We start from the raw sequence: 27741 nt of genomic DNA, 5'->3' as shown, positions 1-27741 counted from the left end.
AGATAGATTAGAGACGTTGGGACTGTTTTCCTTGGAGAAGAGATGGCTGAGAGGAGATTTGATAGAGGTATTCAAAATCACGAGGAGTCTGGACAGAATAGATAGGGTGAAAGTGTTCCCACGCGCAAAAGGATAGAGAACGAAAGGGCACAGATTTAAAGTGATCGGCAAAAGAAGCAAAAACAACATGAGGAAAAAGTTCTTCATGTAGCGAGTGGTTAGGTTCTGGAATTAGACTGTTATCTAAAAAGGAAGAATGTGCAGGGTTATGGAGAGAAGGCAGGGGAATGACATTAGGTGAATTGCTCATTCATAGAGCTGGTGCAGACATGATGGGCTGAATGGCCTCTTCTGCTCTTTAACAATTCTGTGATTCTGTGAAATTGACTGCAACATTTCCTGCATTACAAAATTGACTACTTTAAAAGTACTTCGTCTGTAAAGTGGTTGTGAAAGGCGCTATATAAATGCAAGCTTTTTGCCAAACTCTTGGACTTGAGTTTGGTCAGATGTTCGTGGCCCCTTTAAGAAGTGGGTGAGTGAGCCACGTCCTCAGGCCGGTGCCAGTGAGTAAGTCAGGCGGGCGAGTGTCTCCGGCAATGTCTTCTTCTTTCTCGTGTGGGATGTGGCTGGCGGCCTTGGCTCTGCTGCTAATGTGTGTTCCCCGCTGTTTGAGCTGGGACACGGCCGAGATGGAGCTCTTCGATCTGGTGGAGGAAGTGCAGGAGAACTTTTACCGGTTTCTCGGCGTGGAACAGGTGAGGAGGAGAAGGGGTGGAGATAGGCCTCTGATTAATATTTTTGCTGCTGTTGAAGCCGCTGTGTTTGTCGGGTTGGTGTCTCGGCCTGAGTGATGGTGCGGAGCCGCAGGCTGCTGGGGCCTAGCCTGGAGCTGCGGCCGCTGCCTTCTGACTTGGACGGTCGGATTTGTGAGAGTGGAGCCGGTGAGAAGGGGCCTCCGTCTCCGTGCTGTTCCCCGCTTGGTGTCTGGGGATTTGGAAAAATATCATGCAAAGAAGAACCTGCTCCCCATTTCCTTGACTTCATATTTTAAGACGCTCGGAATCTGCTCAGAAATACGAACTATTTTAAAAAAAAGTGACCTAAACTGGTTTCAAAGAGCTGGTGGCGATGCGGTGAAAGATCCTTTGCTGCTTTGAATATGCATTTGTTTACACCTCTTTAAATGAGTGGTAATTTCTTGTGTGAGGTTAAGTAGCTGTTCTGCATTCTCGTTTCCATACCGACTCAAGCACTTAGACTGTGTAACCATTGCTATAGTGTATGAGGGCTGTTAATGTGTTAATCTTTTTAAACGTACTTAAAAATTAAAACCAAGGATCATCGAATTGCATATTGAAACGCCATTTATAAGATTTGTGGTTACATTTATCCTTTTTATTGACATTTATCGATGTACAGGAACTTTATCTTTTTAAATATATTTTAAATGAAAATTTTCAGCTTCCCCTTTCCTCTTCTTCCGCCCCCCCCCCCCCCCCCCACAAACCCTGCTGCCTCTACTGCCTATGCACCATTTCACAATTGGACAAAACCAGGAGACCTGTTCCAGGGCCTTTGGTTAATGCTTCTCTGTTTACTGAATCAACAGGAAATGCACAGGAGCTTTGCAGATGATCCACTGTGTGTTGCCCAACCACTCATTCACATTGGCAGAGTGCCTGACTCTGTTACAGCTTCCCATGATGGCAGACTAGGATTTGAAGTTTGCCCCTTGGGGAACCATAAGCAAACATTTGTTCTACTGGGTTGTCATCAGAGTTTTTAATTTATTCCTGTATCATATTCAGTGATTTTTTTTTTCTTGTGCCTTTTACATTGTAAATTTAAATGCCATCAGACATGATGCAATGCTGTCTTTGTTTGTGGCAATCTAAGAACACCAAAGTATACATCTTTACTCAAAAATATAAATGTTAATCTTAAGCCTTCCCTCCCTTTTTAAAAAAAGATTATACCTTTAGCTCTGGTTTCCAGTGAGGGTGGAATGACCTAGGTTGTGGTCTTCTCTGTTTGTTTGTGTTTGAATGTAGAATGATAACTGCAGACTAGATATAGATTCAAAAGTGATGCAATGTTGCACTTGTTCTGTAAAGTAAGAAGCCAGCAACTTGATTGTTAAGACTGCAGGCTCCTGGTGTAATAAATTCAAAGAAACAATCATTGTTACAGCACGTTACACACTTCCATGAAGCTACCTGCTGTGTTATTGCCATATGAGCCAGCAACAGAGTTATATTATCAACTTTGCTGTATCTTTTGATCCGGTGAAATGAAACTCCTGAAATACATGCTAAACTATGCTGCTGGTTACATTTTTAAGGCTCGGGCTCTGACTCATTGACTGGAGCTAAAGAAACCTTGTACACCACCATTGAAAGTGCAGCACCCTAACCTCCTGCAGCTCCTTTTCTGTAAGCTGGTAGGATTATTACTGTTGTGCAGACTAGAAGACATGAAGTTTGATTTCTCATCTGTGCTGATCTTAGTACAGCAGGAGTTGGAAAGTTCAGCTGATCTCCATGTCCTTGGACTAGGGAGGGGAAAATCACCTAAGGTTCCCCCTCATGATTGCTCTTCAGAGACTTCAGATAAAAAGTGTACTATGTGAATAAAAGGCACGGACAGAGTTGGACTCTTGTGATGCCCTACAGAGAAAATAGCTTGCCTACACTTGCTGCCTTGGTTCACACCATTAAGCTTAGACAAGATTCTGGAGAGCTGCCAGCACCCCAGTAAGTGCTGGTGATGTCGAAAGATAAAATTGGCAAAAAAGCTTTCTATTATACTGTGGGTGAAGGAATACCCTTGTGCTTCAGTGAGCAGTTTCCAGTTAGCTTATACAATGAAAGGAAATCCCCCAAGCCTTAATACTGATATTCTTTGCGTCCCAGTGATCCTCTTCTACAAAGGAATTAATTACCTTCATACTTAGCTGCTCTAACTTTTAAAACTGCTCTGCTGCTTCACTGAGAAATCTTTGCTCCAGCTCTTCTAGTGGAACAATCTATTGGTGAATTATTGTGTCTTTATGAAATACAAATCTTGTTTAGTAGCTTAACATTCTGTAACCTCTGCTTACTGGGGATTATACTGTGCTCCACTGAACTTCTCTGTAGTGGGCCAATATCTTAATGAAAGTCTTTTTTTTTTAATAATGGGAAGCATTTAAAGTTCATCCCTTGTCCTGAAAATAATTCTATTTTTGATATGGTGAAGCTGCCCTTTAATGGTATCTTGACCATGATAAATAACCTTTTCAATTATAAAAAGGAAACCATTCTCCTATAGTACTTGTAAAATGATTCAAATCTACACCATCCTAGAACTTATTCTGTAATGTATTAAATACTTAGGAGTAGTTCTGTTTTTTATAAACTTTAATAACTCTGGTGAGTAGAATAAAAATGTTTGGGTTGTAAATTTGCATACTGTGCATTGATATGGTATCGGGTATTCTAATGTTTACTAATACTTGAAAATGCACAAGTGAAATGTTTCTAAATTGACCTGGGGCACTGAAGTATTATACCTCCTAGAACAAATTTACTAGTTAGAATAAAATAGCAAGTCTCTTGTGAAGGGGCCACCCATATAACAATCATGGGGATTGATAGGAAATTATCTTTCAGCTCTTGCGCAGAAGTTTTCAAAGCAGTTGCAGGTTTCTTTCACCAGTTGAATTAACATTATTGTCAAGCATATTGAGTTTTCTTGGGTTGTTAAAATGAAAACTTTGGGGAATTATTTTTTGCTTCCTTGGTAATGATGCGTTATGTCTAGAGGCCATAAATGTAAGATGGTCACTAATAAATCCAATAAGGAATTCCCAAGAAACTTATTTACTGAGTGCTGAGAATGTGCTATTACCTGGGTTGGTTGAGGTGAATAAATGCATTTAAGGAAGCCTGGATAAGTAAGTATGGGAGAAAAGAATATGTTGATAGAGGGGAGATGAAGTAAGATGGGAGGAGGCTTGTGTGGAACCGAAACATTGGCATAGTCCTATTGGGCTGAATGGCCTGTTTCTGTGCTATGAAGTTCGAAGTCTTTTGAGGTATTTTTCAAAACTTTACTTTTGGGACAGTTTGCCTCAGGATATTCTGGTAAAGAGGAACTTTTGATTAAAAAATGCACTAATATGAGCATCAAGGATATTTGGCTGTTCTGCTCTTGTGGTTGAATAACCCACTGACGCTCCAGTCTAGGTGTATGGATGAAAAGTGACACCTTGAATATTGGAGGGCTGCCAACTAGCATGGAATAGGGTTGGCAACTCTGGACTGTATTCAGAGGTTTTGTTGCATGATGTCACGCCTCTAACCGTCTAGCCCCACATTGTTGGTCCCTTGATGCTTTAGTCGATGTGGCAATTGATCAATAGTGGCTATGATGCCAAAATTCTTTCCGCTCCAGAAACTGCTCTGTTCATCGAAATAAAACAAGATTTTGGAAATACTCAGCTCGGGTAGTGTTTGTGAAAAACAAAGTTAATGTTTCTGGTTGACATTTCATAACTGAAAAATGTTAGCGATGTAATAGGTTTTAAGCAAGTACAAAGGCAGGAAGAGAGAAAATAACACAAGGGAAGGTCTGTGATAGGATGGATAGCAGGAGATATTAAATGACAAAATAGTGCAAGGCAAAGGGGATAGTAATGAACAAGCAAAGAAACAAAAGATAGTTCTGTAGGAGGTGTAAGTAGGAATAGCAGAATCATCGCCGATAGCTGCCATCTGAAAAAATGGGGGCAGAGGTCCTGATCTATAGATTCTGGAACAGTTCCTACAGATTGGAAGGTAGTGAGTGTAACCCCACTGTTTAAAAAGGGAGGTAGAGAGAAAACCGGGAATTATAGACCAGTCAGCCTGATGTCGGTAGTGGGGAAGATTCTAGAGTCCATTATCAAAGATTTTATAACCGGGCACTTGGGAGAACAGTGGTAGAATCGGACAGAGTCGGCATGGATTTACGAAAGGGAAATCTTGCTTAACAAATCTACTAGAATTCTTCGAGGATGTAACTAGTAGAGTTGATGAGGGGGAGCCAGTGGATGTGGTTTATTTGGACGTTCAGAAGGCTTTCGACAAAGTCCCACACGAGGTTAGTGTGTAAAATTAAAGTGTATGGTATTGGGGGTAGTGTATTGCGATGGATAGAAAATTGGTTGGCAGGAAACAAAGAGTAGGGATAAATGGGTCTTTTTCCGAATGGCAGGCAGTGACTAGTGGAGTACCGCAGGGATCGGTGCTAGGACCCCAGCTATTCACAATATATATTAATGATTTAGCTGAGGGAGCTAAATGTAATATTTCCAAATTTGCAGATGACACAACTGGGTGGGAGGGTGAGTTGTGAGGAGGATGCAGAGAGGCTTCAGGGTGATTTGGACAAGTGGGTAAATGCATGGCAGATGCAGTATAATGTGGATAAATGTGAGCAAAAACAGGGAGGCAGATTATTATCTGAATGGCTATAAGCTGAGAGAGGGAATATGCAAAGAGACCTGGGTGGTGGTGTACACAAGTCGCTGAAGGTAAGCATGCGGGTGCAACAGGCGGTAAAAAAGGCAAATGGTATGTTGGCCTTTGTAGCGAGAGGATTCAAGTACAGTAGCAGGGATGTCTTGCTGTAATTATACTGGGCCTTGGTGAGGTCACACCTGGAATATTGTGTGCAGTTTTGGTCTCCTTATCTGAGGCAGGATGTTCTTGCTATAGAGGGAGTGCAACAAATGTTTACCAGACTGATTCCTGGGATGGCAGGACTGACGTATGAGGAGAGATTGAGTTGGTTAGGATTATATTCGCTGGAGTTCAGAAGAGTGAGGAGGGATCTCATTAGAAACCTATAAAATTCTAACAGGACCTGACTGGGTAGATGCAGGAAGGATGTTCCTGATGGTGGGGGAGTCCAGAACCAGGGGTCATAGTCTAAGGATACGGGGTACACCTTTCAGGACTGAGATGAGGAGAAATTTCTTCACCCAGGGAGTAGTGAGCCTGTGGAATTCACTACAACAGAAAGCAGTTGAGGCCAAAACATTGTATGTTTTCAAGAAGGAGTTAGATATAGCTCTAGGGTTTAAAGGGATCAAAGGATACGGGGGGAAAGCGGGAACAGGTTATTTAGTTGGATGACCAGCCATGATCATAATGAATGGTGGAGCAGGCTTGAAGGGCCGAATGGCCTACTCCTGCACCTATTTTCTATGTTTCTATCTGAGATGGTTGAACTTGATGTTGATTCTGGAAGGCTGTAGAGTGCTTAATCAAAAGAAAAGGTCCTGTTCCTTAAGTTTAATTAGAACAGTGTCAGAGACCAAGGACCGAGAAGTCAGAATGGAATGGAGAATTAAAATGACAGGCAGCCTCCTACACTATTCCACTGAAACTCTCCTAAATGCTCAATGATCATCTTTCCAATGCTTAATAATTACTGATGTAGTTGGTGTAAAACTCTTTCTGTTTGCTGGATAACTTGTATTAATTCCATGCTTGCAAAGGTTGAAAAGTATTTGGGCATCAGGTATATGGCATATAAAACGCAGAAACAGGCCATTCGGCCCAACCAGTCCAGGCCAGCATTTATGCTCCACTTGAGCTGCCTTCTGTCTTTCCTTACTAACTCCATCAGTATAACCTTCCATCTCCTTCTCCCTCATGCTTCTCTAGCCTCCCCATAAATGCAACTATACTATTCACTGCAACCACTTCCTGTGGTTAAGTTCCACATTCTCACTACTGTCTGGGTAAAGAAGTTTTTATCTGAATTCCCTATTTGGTTTCTTGGTGACTATCTTATATTGATGGTTTCTAGTTTTGCTGTTCCTCACAAGTGGAAAATTCTGTCTACTCTATCTAAACCTTTCATAGTTTATCTGTCGAAATTCATTTACCAATTATATGTCCATTCTGCAAGTTTGTGATTTGTCTTCCTCAGTATTGACTATCCTCCAAATCCGGTGCCATCTGCAAATTTAGAAGTTGTTTTTGATTCCAAAGTATAAATTGTTAATATAAGTTACGAATAACAGTAGTCCCGCCACTGATCTTCATCGAACACCACTTCCCATCTTCTGCTACTCCTGAATAACTACCCTTTCCCTCTACTCCCTGCTTTCTGTCTTGAAGCCAACTAGCAATCCATTCTGACTTATCCCTGGCTCTGCATTCTCTGACCTTCATTAGTTTATGTCATGCCTTTATCGAATGTTTTTGAAAATCTAAATAAATTGCATCTACTGCATTACCCTTGTATGGTCTTTGTCACCTCTTCAAAAAAATTCATCAGGGTTGGTCAAGCTGGACTTCCCCTTTTGAAATCAAAGCTGATCATTATAATTTTGGTTTCTAGATGTTGTGTTTTCTCTCTCCTTTTAATAGTGATTCCATCATTTTACCTATCGTTGGTAAGCTGATTAGCCTATAGTTCCTTGGACATGTTCTATCTCCCTCCTTAAACATAGGTGTAACGTTAGCTATCTGCTAGTTTTCTGGCAATAAACCTTGCTCTAACGAATTATTAAAAATGTGTTGTAATGCCTCTTGCTAGCTCTGAGATTCTTTTAACTGTTTTATTAAAAAAACTTGAAAATTCAGCCAGTGTTGATCTGTCACAGATTAAATGGCTTTAATGTATTGTGCCATGGTTAAAAAGCTGTTGGAACCAGTAGCCTTTTTTTAAAAAAAAGAATGTTTTTAAAAAAAAAAAGTCTTGTGTTGTAAGAGGGTTATTATTCACTATATTTACTGGTGTGAAAATTTCCACGTATGTTCAATCTTAATATAAAACAGTTGCTGGACTTCGGTACCTGTTCTGTGCTGATTTTAGATGATCTTGAGTGCTGGTCAAGACCCTGCAGTTGACGTCATGTCCTTTGGATTAAGGGGAAAAATTGCCGATTACTATCCACTGATTCCTGCTGGAAAGTATCTGTGGATTTATATTGAGTGAAGGGAGTATTGGACTCATCTGTTTTTTTACAGTTTTGGATCTACAGGTCACATTCTAAGGCAGATTTGACTGTAAATGTGGAAACTAGCTATTAGATGCTGCACTCGCCAAATCATAATTAAAAGAGCAACATTTAAAGCAGCTATATTTCCAACAAGTCATGGAGCTGGGAAACTTAAATTACTGAAATTTCTTTTGGCATGAAGTATCTTTGCAGAGATTGAGGGCATTGTATAAAAGTCATCCCACCCTCCACAGTAGACTAAATTGCTCAAATTAGGATTTAAAAAATGTCACTGAGGCTTGTGTACTTGCACTTATGTTATTTTGATTTACATAGTTGGGCAGAGTTTAGAACCTTGCTTGCCATTTGCAATAGATCAGTATACCCTGAATTCCTCATTATGGGTTTTATTTTTGATTTTTTTTTGGTGGGTAACTATTTTTCACTTCTTGAAATGTTATGGTTCAGTCCCTAAGGATCTTTGCTCACCCTGATAATTTGTAAAAAAGACAATATGACAAGCCCTCAATTTGTGCTAAATCTTCCAATATTTGGGCAGAAGTAATGCATGGAATAAAGAGGTTGTACTCCGTAGTATAAACTGCAGATAACACAGTGGACTGAGACAAGTGTTAAAGGAAGTTAAGCTGGTCTGTAGAGTTACAGTAAAAAGAGTTGAAGGTATGTTGTGATGTTTAATTGTATTATGATTTTAAAAAAAAACAAGTTTGCTGAATGTAATTTTATTACTCAAAGCTAGTTGTGAACCACAAGAATCCATAAAACTGGAAATCCTAATGAAACAAAAGCCTTTGAGAAACAACCTTGAAAGAGGAACTAATTAACATTGAATTAAATTAAAAAGGAACCTTGAGAGAGACCAACAAAGGAGGTTGGAACACTTGTGAATATCGGTGAGTTGTGTCCCACTGTCAAAACTCTGATAATTAGAACCTATATGTCTGCTCAGAGAAAAAGTGGATAACACTATCTTGGTTGGCAAAGTTTTTTTTTGTAATAAACAAATGGGATCTAAATAGAGGTTATAGCCAAGCTCTGAACCTTCTGAAAGAAGAAGCAACATCAAAAGATTGTGCCCGAGCCTGAGGGGAGAGACCACCGGAGAGAGGTGAAAGAAGACTTCAGAATCTCAATACCACTAGTTTAATCATTTTATTAACCAGTGAAACATAGGTGCCTATCAAATAATCTGCAATTGAATAAGAGTTACACATATATCGTGGAAAAGAAAAAAAACAGGAAGATATGGACAAGAATAGACGATTCAGTCTCTCTAGCCTGTTCTGCCATTCAATTAGATTTTGGCTGATCTTTACCTCCAACTCCATTTCCTGCCTTTGTTCCATATCCCTTGATGCCCTTACCCAACAGAAATCTATTGAGCTCAGTCAATTGAAATGTCAATTAGCACAGCATCTGTAGCTTTTTTTGGAGGAACAAGTTCTGGATTTAAATTATTCTTTGGAACAAATGCCTCCTGATCTCAATTGTCAATGGCCTAGCTCTAATTTTAAGATTGTTTTGCCTTGTTCTGGATTCCCGTGCCAGAATAAATAGTTTCACTACATCTCCCCTATTGAATTCTCTTTATTTTAAAATTCGATCACCCCTTGATGTTCTAAATTCAAGAGAATGCATATCAAGTTTGTGTTCAGTTGCTAAAATGTTACGTTAAGCCTGGCATTCTGTTGAATCTGCACTGTACCTCTTCTAAGACTGTTATATTTTTCCTGTTTTTTTTTTTTGTGCCTAAAATTGAATGCATTACTACAGGTGGGGTCTAACCAAGGCTCTATGATTGAGGCTCCACTTGCTCACTTGAATTCCAACCCTCTTGAGATAAAGACCAATATTACATTAGCCTTTTTGACTGCTTTTTGTACCTGTGTAACCACATAACTTAGTGCCTCATGCAAACGTGGATGTATAATTCTTTTCCTCCATACAAGTAATGTGTATGCTGAGGCCCCTGTACAGATCCCTGAGGAATACCACATGTTGCAATACCCCAATTAGAGACCGAACCCTTTATCCCTGCTGTGCATCCTCTACCTCCCAACCAATTACTGGCCTATGTCACAAGAATGCCTGCAGTTTTGTGTACTCTAAATTTTTGCTACTAATCTCATCACATGCTTGCTGGAAGTCCATATAGATGACATCCATAGATGCTCTTCTATCCACCATGCAAGTAAGGAACAGTAGCATAGCTGTTATGTTACTGGACTAGTAATCCAGAGACCTGACCTAATCAGGAGATATGAGTTCAATTCTTACCATGGCAGATGGAACATTTAAATTCAGTTAATTTAAGTAAATATGGAATAAAAAGCTAGTATCAGTAATGGTGACCATGTAACTACCAGACTTTTTTAAAAAAAAAAAAAGAAAAACCTTTGGTTCACGAGTGTCCTTTTAAGGAAGGAAATCTCTTGTCCTTACCTGGTCTGGCCTATGACTCCAGACCCACAGAAATATGAAATTCTTAACTACATTTGAAATGGCATAGCAGCCCACTCAGTTGCCAAGAAGGTAGCTTACCATCACTACCTTCTTAAGGGCAATTAAGAATGGTCAATAAATGCTGACCTTCCCAGTGATGCACACATCCTATCTTTTCACACATGTGCTGACATTCTTTTTGACCAAACTTGTCCAAATGTTCAGCTGCTCGGTCTCTGATAGATTCCAGTAACATCCTCACAATTGAGATTAAACTGGAGTTACTTTGTGTTTTATTTATTTAGAGACACAGCACTGAAACAGGCCCTTCGGCCCACCAAGTCTGTGCCGACCAACAACCACCCATTTATACTAACCCTACAGTAATCCCATATTCCCTACCACCTACCTACACTAGGGGCAATTTACAATGGCCAATTTACCTATCAACCTGCAAGTCTTTGGCTGTGGGGGGAAACCAGAGCACCCGGCGAAAACCCACGTGGTCACAAGGAGAACTTGCAAACTCCGCACAGGCAGTACCCAGAATCGAACCCGGGTCCCTGGAGCTGTGAGGCTGCGGTGCTAACCACTGCGCCACTGTGCCGCCCTTCTCATTCCCTACTTGGATAATGGAGTGCCTTTTGCACTTTTCCTATCCAAAGGTACAATCCGTGAATCTAGAGAACTTTAGAAGATTATGGTTAATGCATCTCCAATTTTCTCACCTTGGGGTCTTGGAGATTTATTTTGTCTTGAGTCCCATTGTATTCTCTACCATTCTCTTACTTGTATTAAATCCACTAAATTCCTTTGTTTCTACCTCCTCTGTTCTAGGAATTCCTTTTTCCAAACTTATAGCTGTCGATGGCATCATAGTCAAAAATCTCAAAACTTGACACATTTACACTTTCTTTATTGCTTACCTTTTGTCCTATTCAACCACAACATATCAAAACAGGAGTAGGCCATTCAGTCCCTCATGTCTGTTCTATGATTTAATTAGGTTATGGCTTATCTGTACATCTACTCCATTTAGCCATCTTTGTCCTGTATCAGTTAATGCCCTTACACAACAGAAATTTATCTCCCCACTTTTTAAGTGAGGTGACTTTTTTTTTCTGTTCAAACTCAGCAGGAAAAATTGCTAGAGTAGGAGAGAAAATTAACCAATGAGAAAACAATGTTTGGGTAGTCATCTAACAAGCAGCGAGAAGGCAGGTCTTGGCCTGAGCTAAGTATTTAGATAATGTCAGTTTTTGCAACGAGAAGCTGATGAGGGTAATAAAACAAAAATGTTAGTTATTCAGCATTGTATAGTGTTTTTATTTTCAGTTGTGGGAAGCAATGTAAACCAGTTTAGAATACTTTTATCAAGTTATGCTAACTAAATGAGCTTCCTGATTTATCATTTCTAATACCTGCCAGTTCTGATGAAGGGTCACTGACCTGAAATGTTAACTCCTCTTCTCTCTCCACAGATGCTGCCAGACCTGCTGAGTATTTCCAGCATTTCTTGTTTGTGTTCCTGATTTATCAACCTTGTTATACCAGACTACCGTCAAAAGATTGGAGAAATGTTTGTGGTGGTATGTGCTAGTTTACAGTATCCGGCTCATGTCCAGAGGGCTGCATTGTTACATCCCCAAGTACATTAGTTGTGTAAGTAGATTTTGGTTCATGTGAGTCAACTCCAGAATCTCAGGGATGTGGAAGTCTATTTACTTGAGTGAGTGAAGCTGTCAAAGTATCGACGGTAGATCTGAAACTTGCTTTTTGATTTTGTTTACTGTATAGCAAAGTGGAAATTGATAAGTTAATTGTGGGTTTGAGGATGTCATCTAAACGTGTATGTTCTCAGCAGGATTCCAGTAGTGGCATGTGTGCATGAAATTTTCATACTGGGTTCACTTGAACTTTGTAAAAATACTCAGGAGTATAGTTATAAATTCTGCTTGTTGAAACTTGGATTGCATCTGGAGAGAGAAATAATGCAGATTATATTGAAATTCAATCCTCAAAATATTAGTTAGAAATCCAAGAATGTCATTGAATAAGTCTATCCATTTTTATTAAATCATGGTAACTCAGTAGCTGTGATGGATATTAGCCTCTATATGGCATAAACACCTTTTTTGTCATGAAATTCTGCACCTCCAACTGAGTTGCTGATATTTCTTCTCAGTAATTTAAGCCCAAATGTCATGGTCCTGTAGTTTTTTTTTCGGGAAGATGCGGTTTGCCTTTAAGATTTGCAGAGGATCAGTATTGCTTTAAGAACCGGCAAGCCTCAGGAGTTATAGGAAGGTGCATTTTTGTTGCCTTAGAAACTGCCATTTGGAGACTGCGATTCAAAGGAAGCAGCAATTTACTTGTACTTCTTTCAATGTAGTATACTGTATTTGCTGCTCACAATGTGGTGTCCTCTACATTGGGGAGACCAAACGCAGACTGGGTGACCTCTTTGCGGAGCACCTCCGCTCAGTCCGAAAGCACGACCCTGAGCTTCCGGTTGCTGGCCATTTCAACACTAGCCCCTACTCTCATGCTCACATCTCTGTCCTGGGATTGCTGCAGTGTTCCAGTGAACATCAGCACAAGTTCGAGGAACAGCATCTCATTTACCGAATTGGCACACTACAGCCTGCTGGACTGAACATTGAGTTCATTAATTTCAGAGTATGACAGGCCCCCCTTTTTTTGTTTTTTGTATTTTATTTGAGCTTCTTTCTACTGTGCCTACCCACTTTTTTCATGTTTGTGCTTGGGGCCAGACTGTTAATTTTTCTATCCATTGATACTTTGTCTTTCAGCACACCATTAACATACAGTTTGCCTTTGCTCCATGACCTTTTGGTCAGTTATTCTCTGTGATCTTGTCCTATCGACACCTCTTTTGTTATCTCTTGCCCCACCCCCACTTCACTTGCTTAAAACCTTTCACATTTCTAATAACTGCTAGTTCTGAAGAAGGGTCACTGACTTGAAACGTTAACTCTGCTTCTCTCTCCACAGATGCTGCCAGACCTGCTGAGTATTTCCAGCATTTCTTGTTATTTCAGCTAATATTTTACTGGAGCAGGGCATTCTGCCTTGTGTTCCATGAGTTAGTCCATTTCCCTCACCCTGCACCTGGAACCTTGGTGAATGATTAGACCAACTGTCTTTTTTTCTTAACCACTAAGATGTAAGGATTGAGAAAGAAACAATATCGAAGGGGAAATTAATCAAATCAGATAGAGAAAGCAAAATAGAGAGAAAGATTAAGAGACAAAGGAAAAGTAAGAAACTCTATTTTAAAAACGTTCAGCAATTTACTACCTGAGACTCAACAGTTTAAAATGCTTCCTTGCTGGGCAGAGGGTTGAGTGGCATTGGAGGAACATAACCTTTTTAAAAGATGTACTTATGCTATTAAGTAGCAGTCCTAACTTCCTGTGGTGAATTTAATTGGCAATTAATGTGCAAATGCAGCAACCTCCTGAAACTTAGAGAGGTTTCGGTCGAGCTGCCATTTTCATGAGGCTAGCAGCTAAGCAGCTTGTGGAGGTTCACAATTCACAGGGTATCTTTTTCTTGTCACAAGTTGCTGGGTGATTTACATGTTAATAAGACTGCGCCATTAACCATGCCATTTTGGCAGTAAAGTGTAGGCTATTGTGAGGTCTAAAACGTGCTGCCGATTCACTATCATCCATGCTTCACCTGGTGCTAAAAGTTAACATCCACATCTTCCACAGTGTAATAGAGTCAACGAATATCCAATATTTTGAGTTATTTTAATGTTTCCCCTACTTTCGATGTTTGCTTATTTTTGACTGTAGTTTTCCTTGCCATTGTAAATTATGTTCTGTAGCTTTTCATTTAAACTGGAAAGCTATGGGCTGGATTTTACTGTAGCATTGGGATCAAATGAGAGTAATGAGACCGGCAACGCAATCTTCCCAGAGGCAGTCTCCTAATAGGATGCAAACAGAGGCAACCAAATAAGGATGGTGGCGGCTCTCGCTGGGGCTGCAGCAGAAGGCCGGCAGTTCTGGAGCCTTGGCAGCCCCCCACCCCAGGAGAGGTGGGTGCGTTGAGACAGGTTGGAGACATGGATCTGAATTAAAAGTTACAAGGGGCAAAGCTGTTTGGGGAGGGGGGGTGGTGCCGGGGGCACTCTGAGTGGAGGGGCAAACTCTCCGGGTGAATCATTTGGACTGCAGGTGAGGCCTGCATTGTCCGCAGCCCCCACTTTGGGGGTTGGAGCCTCTGACTCTGGCTCCCTGGCCTGCCACAGGGAGGTGCCACCATTAAGGTATGGGGGCCACTCTGCTGGTGACAAAATGTCGGCAAGTCCACAGAATCGCCCCAAATTGGGGCCTTAAACATCTTAATTGGCTGCCCGCCTCTGTGGAGCAGGCATCTGATCCTACTCCCAGCCTGCCCTGGCACCGAAGAGCTGTCCTGATGTGGCTCCCCCCGCTATTTTCCTGTCTCCTTTCTCCTCCCAAAGCTGAGAACAATTTCAGCCCATCAAATGCAGCTGTGACATTTTATGATATGACAGATGCGCAACTTTTTAATATGGGGAGAGTGATGCTAGTTATAAATGACAATAATTTAGTTCACATTATGCAACATAAGTGCAGTTTTTAAAAGCTTTAGTTTTTGTTATTCCGTATCTTTGCTGACGATGCTGCTTTAACATCTCACACTGAAGAATGCCTGCAGAGTCTCATCGACAGGTTTGCGGCTGCCTGCAATGAATTTGGCCTAACCATCAGCCTCCAGAAAACGAACATCATGGGGCAGGACGTCAGAAATGCTCCATCCATCAATATTGGCGACCACGCTCTGGAAGTGGTTCAAGAGTTCACCTACCTAGGCTCAACTATCACCAGTAACCTGTCTCTCGATGCAGAAATCAACAAGCACATGGGAAAGGCTTCCACTGCTATGTCCAGACTGGCCAAGAGAGTATGGGAAAATGGCGCACTGACACAGAACACAAAAGTCTGAGTGTATCAAGCCTGTGTCCTCTACCTTGCTCTATGGCAGCGAGGCCTGGACAACGTATGTCAGCCAAGAGCGACGTCTCAATTCATTCCATCTTCACTGCCTCTGGAGAATACTTGACATCAGGTGGCAGGACCGTATCTCCAACACGGTAGCCCTCGAGGCGGCCAACATCCCCAGCTTATACACACTACTGAGCCAGCGGCGCTTGAGATGGCTTGGCCATGTGAGCCGCATGGAAGATGGCAGGATCCCCAAAGACACATTGTACAGCGAGCTCGCCACTGGTATCAGACCCACCGACCGTCCATGTCTCCACTTTAAAGACGTCTGCAAACGCGTCATGAAGTCCTGTGACCTTGACCACAAGTCGTGGGAGTCAGTTGCCAGTGTTCGCCAGAGCTGGCGGACGGCCATAAAGGCGGGGCTAAAGTGTGGCAAGTCGAAGAGACTTAGCAGTTGGCAGGAAAAAAGACAGAAGCGCAAGGCAAGAGCCAACTGTGTAACAGCCCCGACAACCAAATTTTTCTGCAGCACCTGTGGAAGAGCCTGTCACTCTAGAATTGGCCTTTATAGCCACTCCAGGCGCTACTCCACACACCACTGACCACCTCCAGGTGCTTACCCATTGTCTCTCGCGATAAGGAGGCCAAAGAAGAAGATACTACCTTATGCATAGCAATTTTGGAAGATTACCTTCAATTGCTCTTTAACAACTACTTATTCAGCAAAAGCACCTTGATTTGCAGGATTAGTTTTTAATTTGCATTATATCTAAGAACATAGACAAAGGTTACCAACTACCCCATGAACATTGATGCAGCAAACTGTTATAATTTCACATATTTAGCGTGCAGTGTGCCTCCCTCCTTTTTTTTTCCCCCCCCCCCACGTGCCAATATCACCGATTTATTGAAACTAATCCCGAAAATGTCGACCTGGCGCAAAAGTAGAAAGAAGCTCCAACAACTGCTCAGTAACAGATAAATATAAAAACTGAGAAAGGAATAAAGGTGATTTGGCAATGAAGGCAAAAATGTATGGAAGTTACTTCCCAGATGGTGAGCTGGTGGTTTTGTTTTTTTGGAAAGCACAATTTTCTCGCCTTTGTTTCAGATGTGATAACTTATTACTACAGCTTTTAGCAATACATTATAAAAAATCAATTGTGGATCTAGGATAAAATTGGTTTATGCAGAGTTTATTCATATTTTTTAAAGATGCTTTGACAAGTGAATAAAATTGCACTAATTTCTGCGTAAATGCACTGATAAATAGTTGTGTAACTTTTCTTCGTTTGAATTTTTATGCTAATGAAGATGAGGGCGATGTCCATCCTGGGTATAAATACATATTTGTTCTGGGTGTCCAGTGCTGATGCAAGCCCTTGGTAAAGCATGGCCATATGCAGAGTTAATTGTTTCCATTCCAACGAAGTGTATTGACCTGAACTTCAGAAGACCAACATGTCTTTTTTTACATTTCCCACTCTAGTCCTTTTGACTCTCCAGGATTGCAAAATTATGCTGAATTTTGGCAGTTTTCCGTTGTGCCCATGAGAAACTGAACTGAGACTGCCTAAAGTAAACTAATTTACATAGGACTTTACAGCCAGCAGAGAGAAAAAAGCTTCAATCCATTTCTTTGGATTTAAACTTGTGTGAAAAGCAAATGTGTTAATGTAGTGTCCTACTTAGTACCCACATTTTGCTGCAATGACCCATTTTAATACTTTTTTTTTGTCTGTTTCCTGTATTAAATCTATTTTGTGACTTGCTTTATAAGATTTGACAAATAGGGGATAAAATGGGGAACATTCTTAAAACTTTTGAATAGCTGTCCCTACTAAGTTTCCTTTCGTTACTGTAATTTAAAAATTTTTTTATAGCAAAATCATCTTTAAAAGAATCAATGTGGCTATAGGCATGCATTACTGACAAAACCACAGACTCCAGCTATTGTAGTCCACTCCAGGCTGGTCTCTTATCTTTTCCCCCCCCCCCCCCCCCCCCCACGCTCTGCATAAACTTGAGCTCATTAAAATCTCTGCTACCCACATCCTAACCCGCAACAAGTTCTACTCGCCCTACTCTTGGTGACTAGAATTGGCTCTTGGTTGACCTCTCATTTTTGAGTCCCTTCATAGCCCTGGGAGATTACAGAAATAGGGGCTGACGTTCCGTCTAAGCCGCGCAGCAACTTGAAAGTTCCTGCTCGGGCTGTGCACAAGTCAGCCCTTTATTGTGTGGCCAAGCAAAGTAATTTAAAAGGGCCCCACCTACCCTTAAACAAATCGCCCTTGCACGCCAAAAGAAAATTAGAAGGAACGTTGCCTGCAGCCCTACAATTCTTCGCAATCTCTGGCTTCATATGTACTCTCACTCTCTTTACACAACAATTGATGTCTTTACCTTCAAATGTCTAGGCCCCAAAGCTCTGGAATTGCCTCCCTAAGCAGCTCCTAGTCTTTTTAAGACATTAAAAAAAAAATATACCACTGATCAAGCTTTACGACACCCCTCCTGATGTCTCCTTTGGCTCGGTATCTATTTTGGACGATTGCTCTTTTTATGTCAATGCAAGTTTGATTTAAAAAAAAAACTTTTCATTGCTTTTTTTTAAAATTACTATCTGCCCAGTGGTTTCTGAGCTTGCTGACAAAACTTGAATTTGCTGACTGCACTGAACCTTATTGATCGTCTACCTATTTTGCTAGAATTCTGCAGCTGTTCGCCATTTACAGACAGAATTTACAATTCAGCCAAATAGATTAGTAGCTTGGAAGTTTGTAGTAATTTTACGATAATGATTCAGGAGACATAGCCGTCTTACAAACACCCAGGAAAATGTAATTGACACTAAATAGTCTATGCAAGTCAACATACAGGGCAGGAGGTTTATTTATTCATTCAAGGGATGTCACTGGCAAGACGTTTATTGCCCATCCCTAGTTGTTCTTGAAATGGTGATGGCGATGAGCTGCCTTTTTGAACTGCTGCAGTAGGTGTAGTGTTGGTACACCCACAGTGCTGTAAGGTAGTTCCAGGATTTTGACCCAGTGGCAATGAAGCGGCGATATGTTTTTAAGTCAGGGTGGTGCAGGGTGACAGGTTTGTCTGCTTTTGCTGCTTGAATTTAGTAACTCTCTATATTTAGTTTTGACATTATGCTGGTTTGCCCTTCCAAACATCCCAGAGACTGCTAAGGTGATACAATCCAGGACGGGTTAGACCAGCTGGTCACATGACTAACTGGCTGTTCCAGGGTCTTTTGAATTAGCCACAGAGAGTTTGAACTGAGAGACTGTTTGCTCCTGGACTGAGAAGATCTCTCCTGTCTGCTCCCATCTCTTTCTCAGAAGCCACTGAAGACACATGAACCCCAAGAGAGAAAAGTCTCCTATAGCAAACAAGGTTTCAGAAGAAAACTGGGCCCCAACGAAAAGCAAGATCTACCTACAATCAAGGACTCTACAGTGAGCTCGAAGAACTGTAGCAAAAACTCTTCAGATATTGCCTCAAACTTTTCACTTTATTTTTCTTCTCTTTTCTGTCTCTATTTGCATATGTGAATCGTGTATGCATGCTAGCATGGGTGTGTCATGTATCCATAGGTGTCAACCAGATTAGAGTTCAAGTTTAATGCATTTCATCTTTTCTTCAAACCTTAAAAAAACACTTTGTGCTGGTTTCTTTGCCTTATGATTGAAAAGCAGTGAACAGGGATTCACCAAGGGGGAGCTAAAAACTGTGTTTAAAAAATAAAACCCTGTTGTGGTAAGATCAGATGAAGGCTCAGAGGGACCCCGCGACACCATTCTCACCTAAGTCGTAACAAATGTTGTTTAATTGCTTGGAAACTTTTTTATTTTAACTTGGTGTTTATCTAGCTTGAAGGTCACTTTTGTCCTGATTCTACTTTCCTTGGTCAAATCTTATGATGTATGCAAAACCGTCCCAAATTTCAATGCCTTGGTCTTTTATAACCACTATACTCTAAGCATTAAATATCAGGTGATAGATTTGTTGCACTACTATTGAAAACTGTTCAGCTCCAATAATTGAGGTTTTGCTACAATTTAAAATTTGTATTCTCCAGCTTTTGAAAAAAACTTTTTACACTGCTGCAAATACCTTGTTTCAAATCTGTTCTATAGTGTTGAATATGAGTGATCAGAATTAGTAAAATGAAAATACATGGAATTGGAGGTAGCCTTTTGACTAGGGTTGGAAATTGGTTGAGAGGTGCAAGACAATGACTGGAGATAAAGGGTACGTACGCTGGCGTGATTGTGCTGCAGATGCGCTTCAAGCTGCATCAGAGTACCTGAACGAAATCTGGTACAACAAAGGCAAGGTCTACTTCCATGCTGTGCACTGGGGGATGCTGATATCAAGGAGGCCGTGCAGGCTGTGGGCTGGCTTGCTCGCCAGGGTCGCGATCCACTTGTTGACTAAGATGATGCAGATGGAAGTGAACAGGTTCACAGAGAGCCCGATTACCCTGATGAGGTCCTTTTTCTTAAGTGCATTGCTACTAACCAATTAATGAAGGTACCCCACCAGCATTCAGATCACTAGAGGACAATGGTGGGAGCTGATGAAATGTTTTATTACCTGCACCCCTCCCCCTCTCACCACTCCTGCACCCACTTCCACCGGCATCCACCTGTCCCTGAGCAGGGGCCCTGACCACTCCACTGCCTTGTGGGCGTCTCGGGAGAGACCAAGGCTTAAGAGAGTAAACCCTAACACAAAATCTGGAGCGGAATCCCGAAGGCGGTCATGTGTCACCTTTGGCATGTTTCTGGCAGTTCCTGCAGCCATACTGGTGCCAAACTCCTTTTGGACCCCACCAGGAAGGCTGAGAGGGGGGTTTTGATGCTTGGGCAACTCACAACCTCCATACATCTGCCCAGGCATGCGCCATGGAGAGGTCACTCCATAGTCGCCTCGCAGCGACCAAAACAAAACGGAAGGCAGCAGTTATGGGTTAAGTCCAGCTCAATTGGCGTAGAGATTGGGCGCCACGGGTTGCTTTTGTCGGTGGGAGAGGTCATCGCATCTCACTGGACAGCTACTGCCCACCTCAAACTGGGCAGCTCCCAGTCAGTAAGGTTCTGTCCCGCCACAATCCACCTGCTGCAATGGGTGCTTGGAGCTCAGGGTTATTGCCCGAAAAGTGGACTGCAACACCGCATCAAACAGCACGACAAAAAAAGAACTAAGGTACCAGCCCTTCGTTTTGCAAGCTGGAACGTCAGAACTGTGTGTCCTGACCTGTCTGAAGACCTTACACAAATCAACGATTCTCGGAAGACTGCCATCATTAACAACGAGCTCCGTAGACTCAATGTGGACATTGCAGCACTTCAGGAGACACGCCTCCCTGCGAGCGGATCTCTAAGCGCAAGACTACACCACCACCTTCTGGCAGGGTAGGGATCCTGAAGAACCAAGACAGCATGGAGTGGGCTTCACCATCAGAAACTCTTTGCTCAGCATGATAGAGCCACCCTCAAATGGCTCGAACGCATACTGTCCATCCGCCTGCTCACCGCCTCTGGTCCAGGACACCTACTCCGCATCTATGCTCCAACACTCTGCTCCCCACTTGAAGCTAAAGACCAGTTCTACGAGGAACTCCATAATATCATTAGTAGCCTCCTACTGAACATTTGTTCCTGCTGGGGGACTTTAATGCCAGGGTTGGGGCCGACCGTGACTCATGGCCCTCCTGCCTTGGGCGCTATGGCATTGGAAGAATGAATGAGAATGGTCAGAGACTGTTTGAGTTGTGTACCTATCATAACCTCTGCATCACCAACTCGTTCTTTCATACGAAACCCTGTCACCAGGTTTCTTGGAGGCACCCAAGATCACGTCGTTGGCACCAGCTGGACCTCATCGTCACAAGGCGAGCCTCTTTAAACAGCATTCAAATCGCACACAGTTTCCACAGTGCGGACTGCGACACCGACCGTTCCCTGGCGTGCAGCAAGGTTAGACTCGAACCAAAGAAGCTGTATCAACACGAGCAGAATTTCTTATCCACTGTTAGATAAGTTTCGAAATTCACTTGAAAAAGCCCTTCAAAGCACTCCTACAGGGGATGCAGAGACCAAGTGGGCCCACATCAGAGACGCCACCTATGACTCAGCAATGACCACCTATGGCAAACGTGTGAAGCAGAATGCAGACTGGTTTCAATTTCACTTTGAAGAGCTGGAACCTGTCATAGCCGCTAAGCGCATTGCACTGCTGAACTACAAGAAAGCCCCCAGTGAGTTAACATCCGTAGCACTTGAAGCAACCAGAAGCACTGCACAAAGAACAGCCAGGTGCTGCGCAAATGACCGCCCTCAATGCAGCCCAGTCTCTGCCAGTCATGGATGAGCTGGACGGGCAGCCAACAAAATCGGAACTCAGTGATGCCATTGATTCTCTAGCTATGGAAAAGCCTCTGGGAAGGACGGCACCCCTGAAATAAGAGTGCCATGCCTGCTTTGCTTGTGCTGGTACAAGGGAGCTGTACCACAGGACCACAATGCCGATATCATCACCCTCTATAAGAACAAGGGTGATTGCGGTGACTGCAACAACCACCGTGGAATCTCCCTGCTCAGCATAGTGGGGAAAGTCTTCGCTCGAGTCGTTTTAAACAGACTCCAGCAGCTGGCTGAGTGTGTCTACCCTGAGGCACATTTGTGGCTTTCGAGCAGAGAGATCCACCATTGACATGCTGTTCTCCCTTCGCCAGCTACAGGAGAAATGCCGTGAACAACAGATGCCCCTCTACATTGCTTTCGTTGATCTCACCAGCAGACGTGGTCTCTTCAGACTACTAGAAAAGATCGGATGTCCTCCAAAGCTACTAAGTATCACCTCATTCCATGACAATATGCAAGGCACAATTCAGCATAGCGGCGCCTCATCAGACCCTTTTCCTATCCTGAATGGCATGAAACAAGGCTGTGTTCTCGAACCTACACTGTTTGGGATCTCTTCTCCCTGCTGCTCTCACATGCGTTCAAGTCTTGCGAAGGAATTTTCCTCCACGCAAGATCAGGTGGCAGGTTGTTCAACCTTGCCCGTCTAAGAGCGAAGACCAAAGTACGGAAAGTCCTCATTAGGGAACTCCTCTTTGACAATGCTGCATTAACATCTTGCACTGAAGACTGTCTGCAGAGACTCATCAACAGGATTACGGCTGCCTGCAACAAATTTGGCCTAACCATCAGCCTCAAGAAAACGAACATCATGGGACAGGATGTCAGAAATGCTCCATCCATCAATATTGGCGACCACGCTCTGGAAGTGGTTCAAGAGTTCACCTACCTAGGCTCAACTATCACCAGTAACCTGTGTCTCGATGCAGAAAGAGTGTGGGAAAATGGTGCACTGTCACGGAACACAAAAGTCCGAATGTATCAAGCCTGTGTCCTCAGTACCTTGCTCTACGGCAGTGAGGCCTGGACAATGTATGTTAACCAAGAGCGACGTCTCAATTCATTCCATCTGTGCTGCCTCCGGAGAATCCTTGGCATCAGGTGGCAGGAGCGTATCTCCAACACCGAAATCCTCGAGGCGGCCAACATCCCCAGCATATACACCCTACTGAGCTAGCGGCGCTTGAGATGACTTGGCCATGTGAGCCGCATGGAAGATGGCAGGATCCCCAAGGACACATTGTACAGCGAGTTCGTCACTGATATCAGACCCACCGGCCGTCCATGTCTCCACTTTAAAGACGTCTGCAAACGCGACATGAAGTCCTGTGACATTGACCACAAGTCGTGGGAGTCAGTTGCCAGTGATCGCCAGAGCTGGCGGGCAGCCATAAAGGCGGGGCTGAAGTTGGCGAGTTGAAGAGACTTGGCAGTTGGCAGGAAAAAAGACAGAAGCGCAAGGGGAGAGCCAACTGTGTAACAGCCCCGACAACCAATTTTATCTGCAGCGCCTGTGGAAGAGTCTGTCACTCTAGAATTAGCCTTTATAGCCACTCCAGGTGCTGCTTCACAAACCACTGACCACCTGCAGGCGCTTACCCATTATCTCTTGACAAGGAGGCCAAAGAAGAAGACGACGCTGGCGTGATATAACTAGGGTGTTCCCCAGGGATCTATTCTGGGGCCTCCATTTCACCATAATTATTAATGACTTGGATGAAGGAATAGAGAAATATATTAAGTTTGCAGATGACACTATGTTAGGGACAATGAGTAATGCAGATGGGAGCAGGAAGTTGTAAATAAACAGATGCAAATGAAGTTCAATGTGGACAAGTGTGAAATCATCCACTTTGGACCCAAGAACGATAAATCAAAATATTTTTGAAATGGTGAGAAGCTAGGAACTGTAGAGAAGTAATGAGATTTGGAAATTGCAGTAGAACAGCAACAAAACATCATCTAATTAGATGAATGGGGTGTTGGCCTTTTATCTCGAGGTGGCTGGAATACAAAGAGAAGGAAGTTATGCTTCAGTAATAAAAACAGAGTGCTGGGAATACTCTGGTTTGGCAGCATCTGTGGAGAGAGAAGCAGAGTTAATGTTTGCAGGTCTGTGACTTGATCAGAACTTTTGTGCTTCAGTTGTATGAAGCCTTGATCAGACCCCATCTGGAGTAACTGTGTTCAGTTTTAGGCACCTCACCTCAGGAAGGATATATTGGCCTTGAAGGTGGTACAGCGCAATGTCACCAGAATGGCACGGGGACTTGGGTTGAATTATAAGGACAGGTTACATAAGCTTGGCTTGTATTTCCTGGATTACAAGGAATTGGGTAATCTGATTAGGGTAGATACAAAAACTATTTCCTCTGGTGGGTGAAATCAAGAACAAGGGGATGTAACATTAAAATTAGCTAGGCCAATTAGGAAGCACATTTTCACATCAAGGGTAGTAGAAATTGGGAATTGTCTTCCACCAAAAGCCTGCGGATGCTAGGTGAGTTGTAGCTTTCAAGAGAGATTTTTGTTGGCTAGAGATATAGCCAAAAGTCATGGTGCAGATCAATTGTGATCTAATTGAAAGGCCTACTCCTGTTCCTACAAGATAAACTCTTGAATTACACAGTCAAGCTGGAACACTGGGTATATTTTCCAGTTGCTAAGGCTAGTGGCGCAGGAGTGGAACAGGTGCTGGTGGCTAAAAATTCTAAATCTGATCCATATAACAAGATTTCACCACTTTAGACAGGCCAAAGGTGGTCTCGTTAAACATGAACTATATTTTAATTTTAAATATTTTCATACAATGAAATAGTTTTTTTAGGAAAAGTAGTTCTAGAACAGAATTGGACTGGATTTTCTTTTTCTCCTATCTGGCAAAAGACGTGTGAGGAGATGGAGTTTATTTTACACAAGTTGTGATCTAGAATGCGCTACCAGAATGAGTGGTGAAAGCAGTCAATAGTAACTTTGTAAAAGGAAATTGGGTATATTATTGGAAAATGAAAGATCTGTAGGTTAAAGAACAAAGAAAATTACAGCACAGGAACAGGCCCTTCGGCCCTCCAAGCCTGTGCCGATCCAGATCCTCTATCTAAACATGTCGCCTATTTTCTAAGCTTCTGTATCTCTTTGCTTCCTGCCCATTCATGTATCTGTCTAGATACATCTTAAAAGACGCTATCGTGCCCGCGTCTACCACCTCCGCTGGCAACGCGTTCCAGGCACCCACCACCCTCTGCGTAAAGAACTTTCCACGCATATCCCCCCTAAACTTTTCCCCCCTCACTTTGAACTCGTGACCCCTAGTAATTGAATCCCCCACTCTGGGGAACAAGCTTCTTGCTATCCACCCTGTCTATACCTCTCATGATTTTGTACACAAAGGAGTGGAACTAAATGGGTAGCTCGTGAAAATTTCTAGCACAAGCATGATGGGTGGAATGGCCTCCTTCTGTGCTGTAAACTTGCATGAGTGGCCCAACTGGAAGCTCCGTAAGTGATGGAGCTTTTTGAAGATCAAAGGCCTTCTCTTTTTTTTTTTTCTTTTCATTTTCTAGTATTATGGTATTGTTTTTTGTGCTGGTGTCTGTTACTAATTTTTGGTAATTTAATGCATTTTAAGCCTTTTCTTTTCCCCTAAGGGTACGTAATAAATGAATATTTGTTAATTTACCAGAAAACCAACTAAATGAAGTAACTCAAAGACTTAAGAACAGGAAGAGTTGGAGGGGAGGGAGGTGGGTGGAAATGCAGGGGCGTTTAAAAAAAGGATCTGTTTAAATCCCCAAGAGTAACCTGAAATGGCAAGTTTGTTTTGAAGCACCCTAACAGCATTATTATTGCATGGTTGAAGGTGTACACATTCGCCTACTTAAATATCTGCATTATAAAGTAATTCACTGTACATGAAGCACTTGGAATGTATCTTAGCAATGTGATAAGAGACTCTAGGTGCAATTTTTTTCTTTATTTGGAAATCGGATACCAGAATTAGACTATCCTTGCACACCATTATGCCACTTCCTGTATCTGCAGGCTTTGGCACAGCTACCTGGCACTGACTGTAGGGCACTTGCTCTGGGTCAGCAGTTATAAGGATACCTGCAGCTAACCTCCAACCTCCAGTTAAGTTTTATAAAAAAAAAAAAAAAATTTGTTTGGGGGATGTGGGCATCACTGCTTATGCCAGCATTTATTGCCCATCCCTAATTGCCCTTGAGAAGGTAGTGGTGAGCTGCCTTCTTGAACTGCTGCAGTCCTCTGGGTGTAGGTACACCAACAGTGGTGTTCGAAGGGAGTTCCGGGATTTTGACCCAGTGCCAGTGAAGGAACGGCTATGTAGTTCCAAGTCAGGATGGTGTGTGGCCTGGAGAGGAACTTGCAGTTCATGGTGTTCCCATGCATCTGCTGCCCTTGTCCTTCTAGGTGGTAGAGGTTGCGGGTTTGGAAGGTGCTGTTGAAAGAGCCTTGGTGAGTTGCTGCAGTGCATCTTGTAGATGGTACACACTGCTGCCACTGTGCGTCAGTGGTGGAGGGAGTGAATGTTGAAGGTGGTGATTGGGGTGTCAATCAGGCAGGCTGCTTGTCCTGGCTGGTGTTGAGCTTCTTGAGTGCTGCTGGAGCTTCACCTATCCAGGCTAGTGAAGAGTATTCTATCACACTCCTGACTTGTGCCTTGTAGATGGTGAACAGGCAATTGGGAGACGAGAGGTGAGTTACTTGCCACAGGATTCCCAGCCTCTGACCTGCTCTTGTAGCCATAGCATTTGTGGCTGGTCCAGTTGAGTTTCTGGTTAATGGTGATAGTATGTTGATAGTGGGGGAAATTTGAATTCAATTCATAAATCTGGAATTAAGAAAGCTAGTCTAATGGTGACCATGAAACCATTGTCGATTGTGTGTATAAAAAAAAAATCTGTTCACCTAATGCCCTTTTAGGGTAGGAAATCTGCTGTCCTTGGTCTGGCCTACATGTGATTCCAGACCTACAGCAATGTTGTTGACTCTTAAGTGCCTTTGAAATGGCCTAGTAAGCCACTCAGTTCAAGGGCAATTAGGGGTCATGCTGTGTGAAAGGGTGGACATCTCCTTGAAAGAAAATGGAAAAAAAAAGTTTGGGATCTATCCAAAGAAAATGAAGTTTTTTTTTAAATTTTTGTTCTTGGAAATAGTCTTTTCCCCTATACACTGAAGTAGATGAAGCAGTTACATATGTAAATAAATCTCCAAGTAATGGTGAGCAGCTATTTGCTGTTCATTTGTTTGTGTGGCTGTTTATAGTGATGACTGAGGTAGATTAAACAATTCCTTGCCTTTTTTATTTGCATTTTTCTTTTGCTAAATATCTGGTGTTGCCCAATTAAGCAGGACTTGTTGGTAAAACAAGACTTGCATTCATAAACTTGAGTCATGATACGGATCTTCAAGAATTTGGTACCTGTTTTATTTGTGAGCGATCATAATTGTTTTATACAACAAGCAAAAGTAGATTTTGTAGCCATTTAGAATACATTTGCGAAAGATTGTGCTTTTGAAATTTGGTATTTAAGATAATTTGTCATGCATGTTATGAGTTATTAGAATATAGTGATCTAAGTTTTATTCACGAACCACTGACCACCTCCAGGCGCGTATCCATTGTCTCTCGAGATAAGGAGGCCCAAAAGAAAGAAGTTTTATTCAGGAGCATTACCGTAGAAACAGTTGGTTGAAGCTTTAATTTGTATTTGATATATATTTTGAAAATAACCAGAATTTTAATTATGTAAAAATGATTTGGTGGGTTAGGTTTGTTCTCTATTTTTCCATTGGAGCAGAGAGGCTTGTAAACAGCAAACCCTGG

General features: G+C 42.4%; 1 protein-coding gene across 1 annotated transcript in view; it reads left to right on the top strand.

Moving 5' to 3' along the window:
• The first annotated feature begins 526 nt into the window (after positions 1-526).
• dnajc1 (DnaJ (Hsp40) homolog, subfamily C, member 1) overlaps positions 527-27741 on the top strand; it is a 264300-nt gene continuing 237085 nt past the window's right edge. The window contains exon 1 of the mRNA XM_068013710.1: positions 527-758. Coding sequence (XP_067869811.1) covers positions 600-758 — 159 coding nt within the window. The 5' untranslated portion in view covers positions 527-599. The remainder of the gene's footprint in view (positions 759-27741) is intronic.

This window comes from Heterodontus francisci, chromosome 2 (genome assembly GCF_036365525.1).
Source record: "Heterodontus francisci isolate sHetFra1 chromosome 2, sHetFra1.hap1, whole genome shotgun sequence".
Taxonomy (NCBI): domain Eukaryota; kingdom Metazoa; phylum Chordata; class Chondrichthyes; order Heterodontiformes; family Heterodontidae; genus Heterodontus; species Heterodontus francisci.
This window is presented reverse-complemented; position numbering and strand designations above follow the sequence as displayed.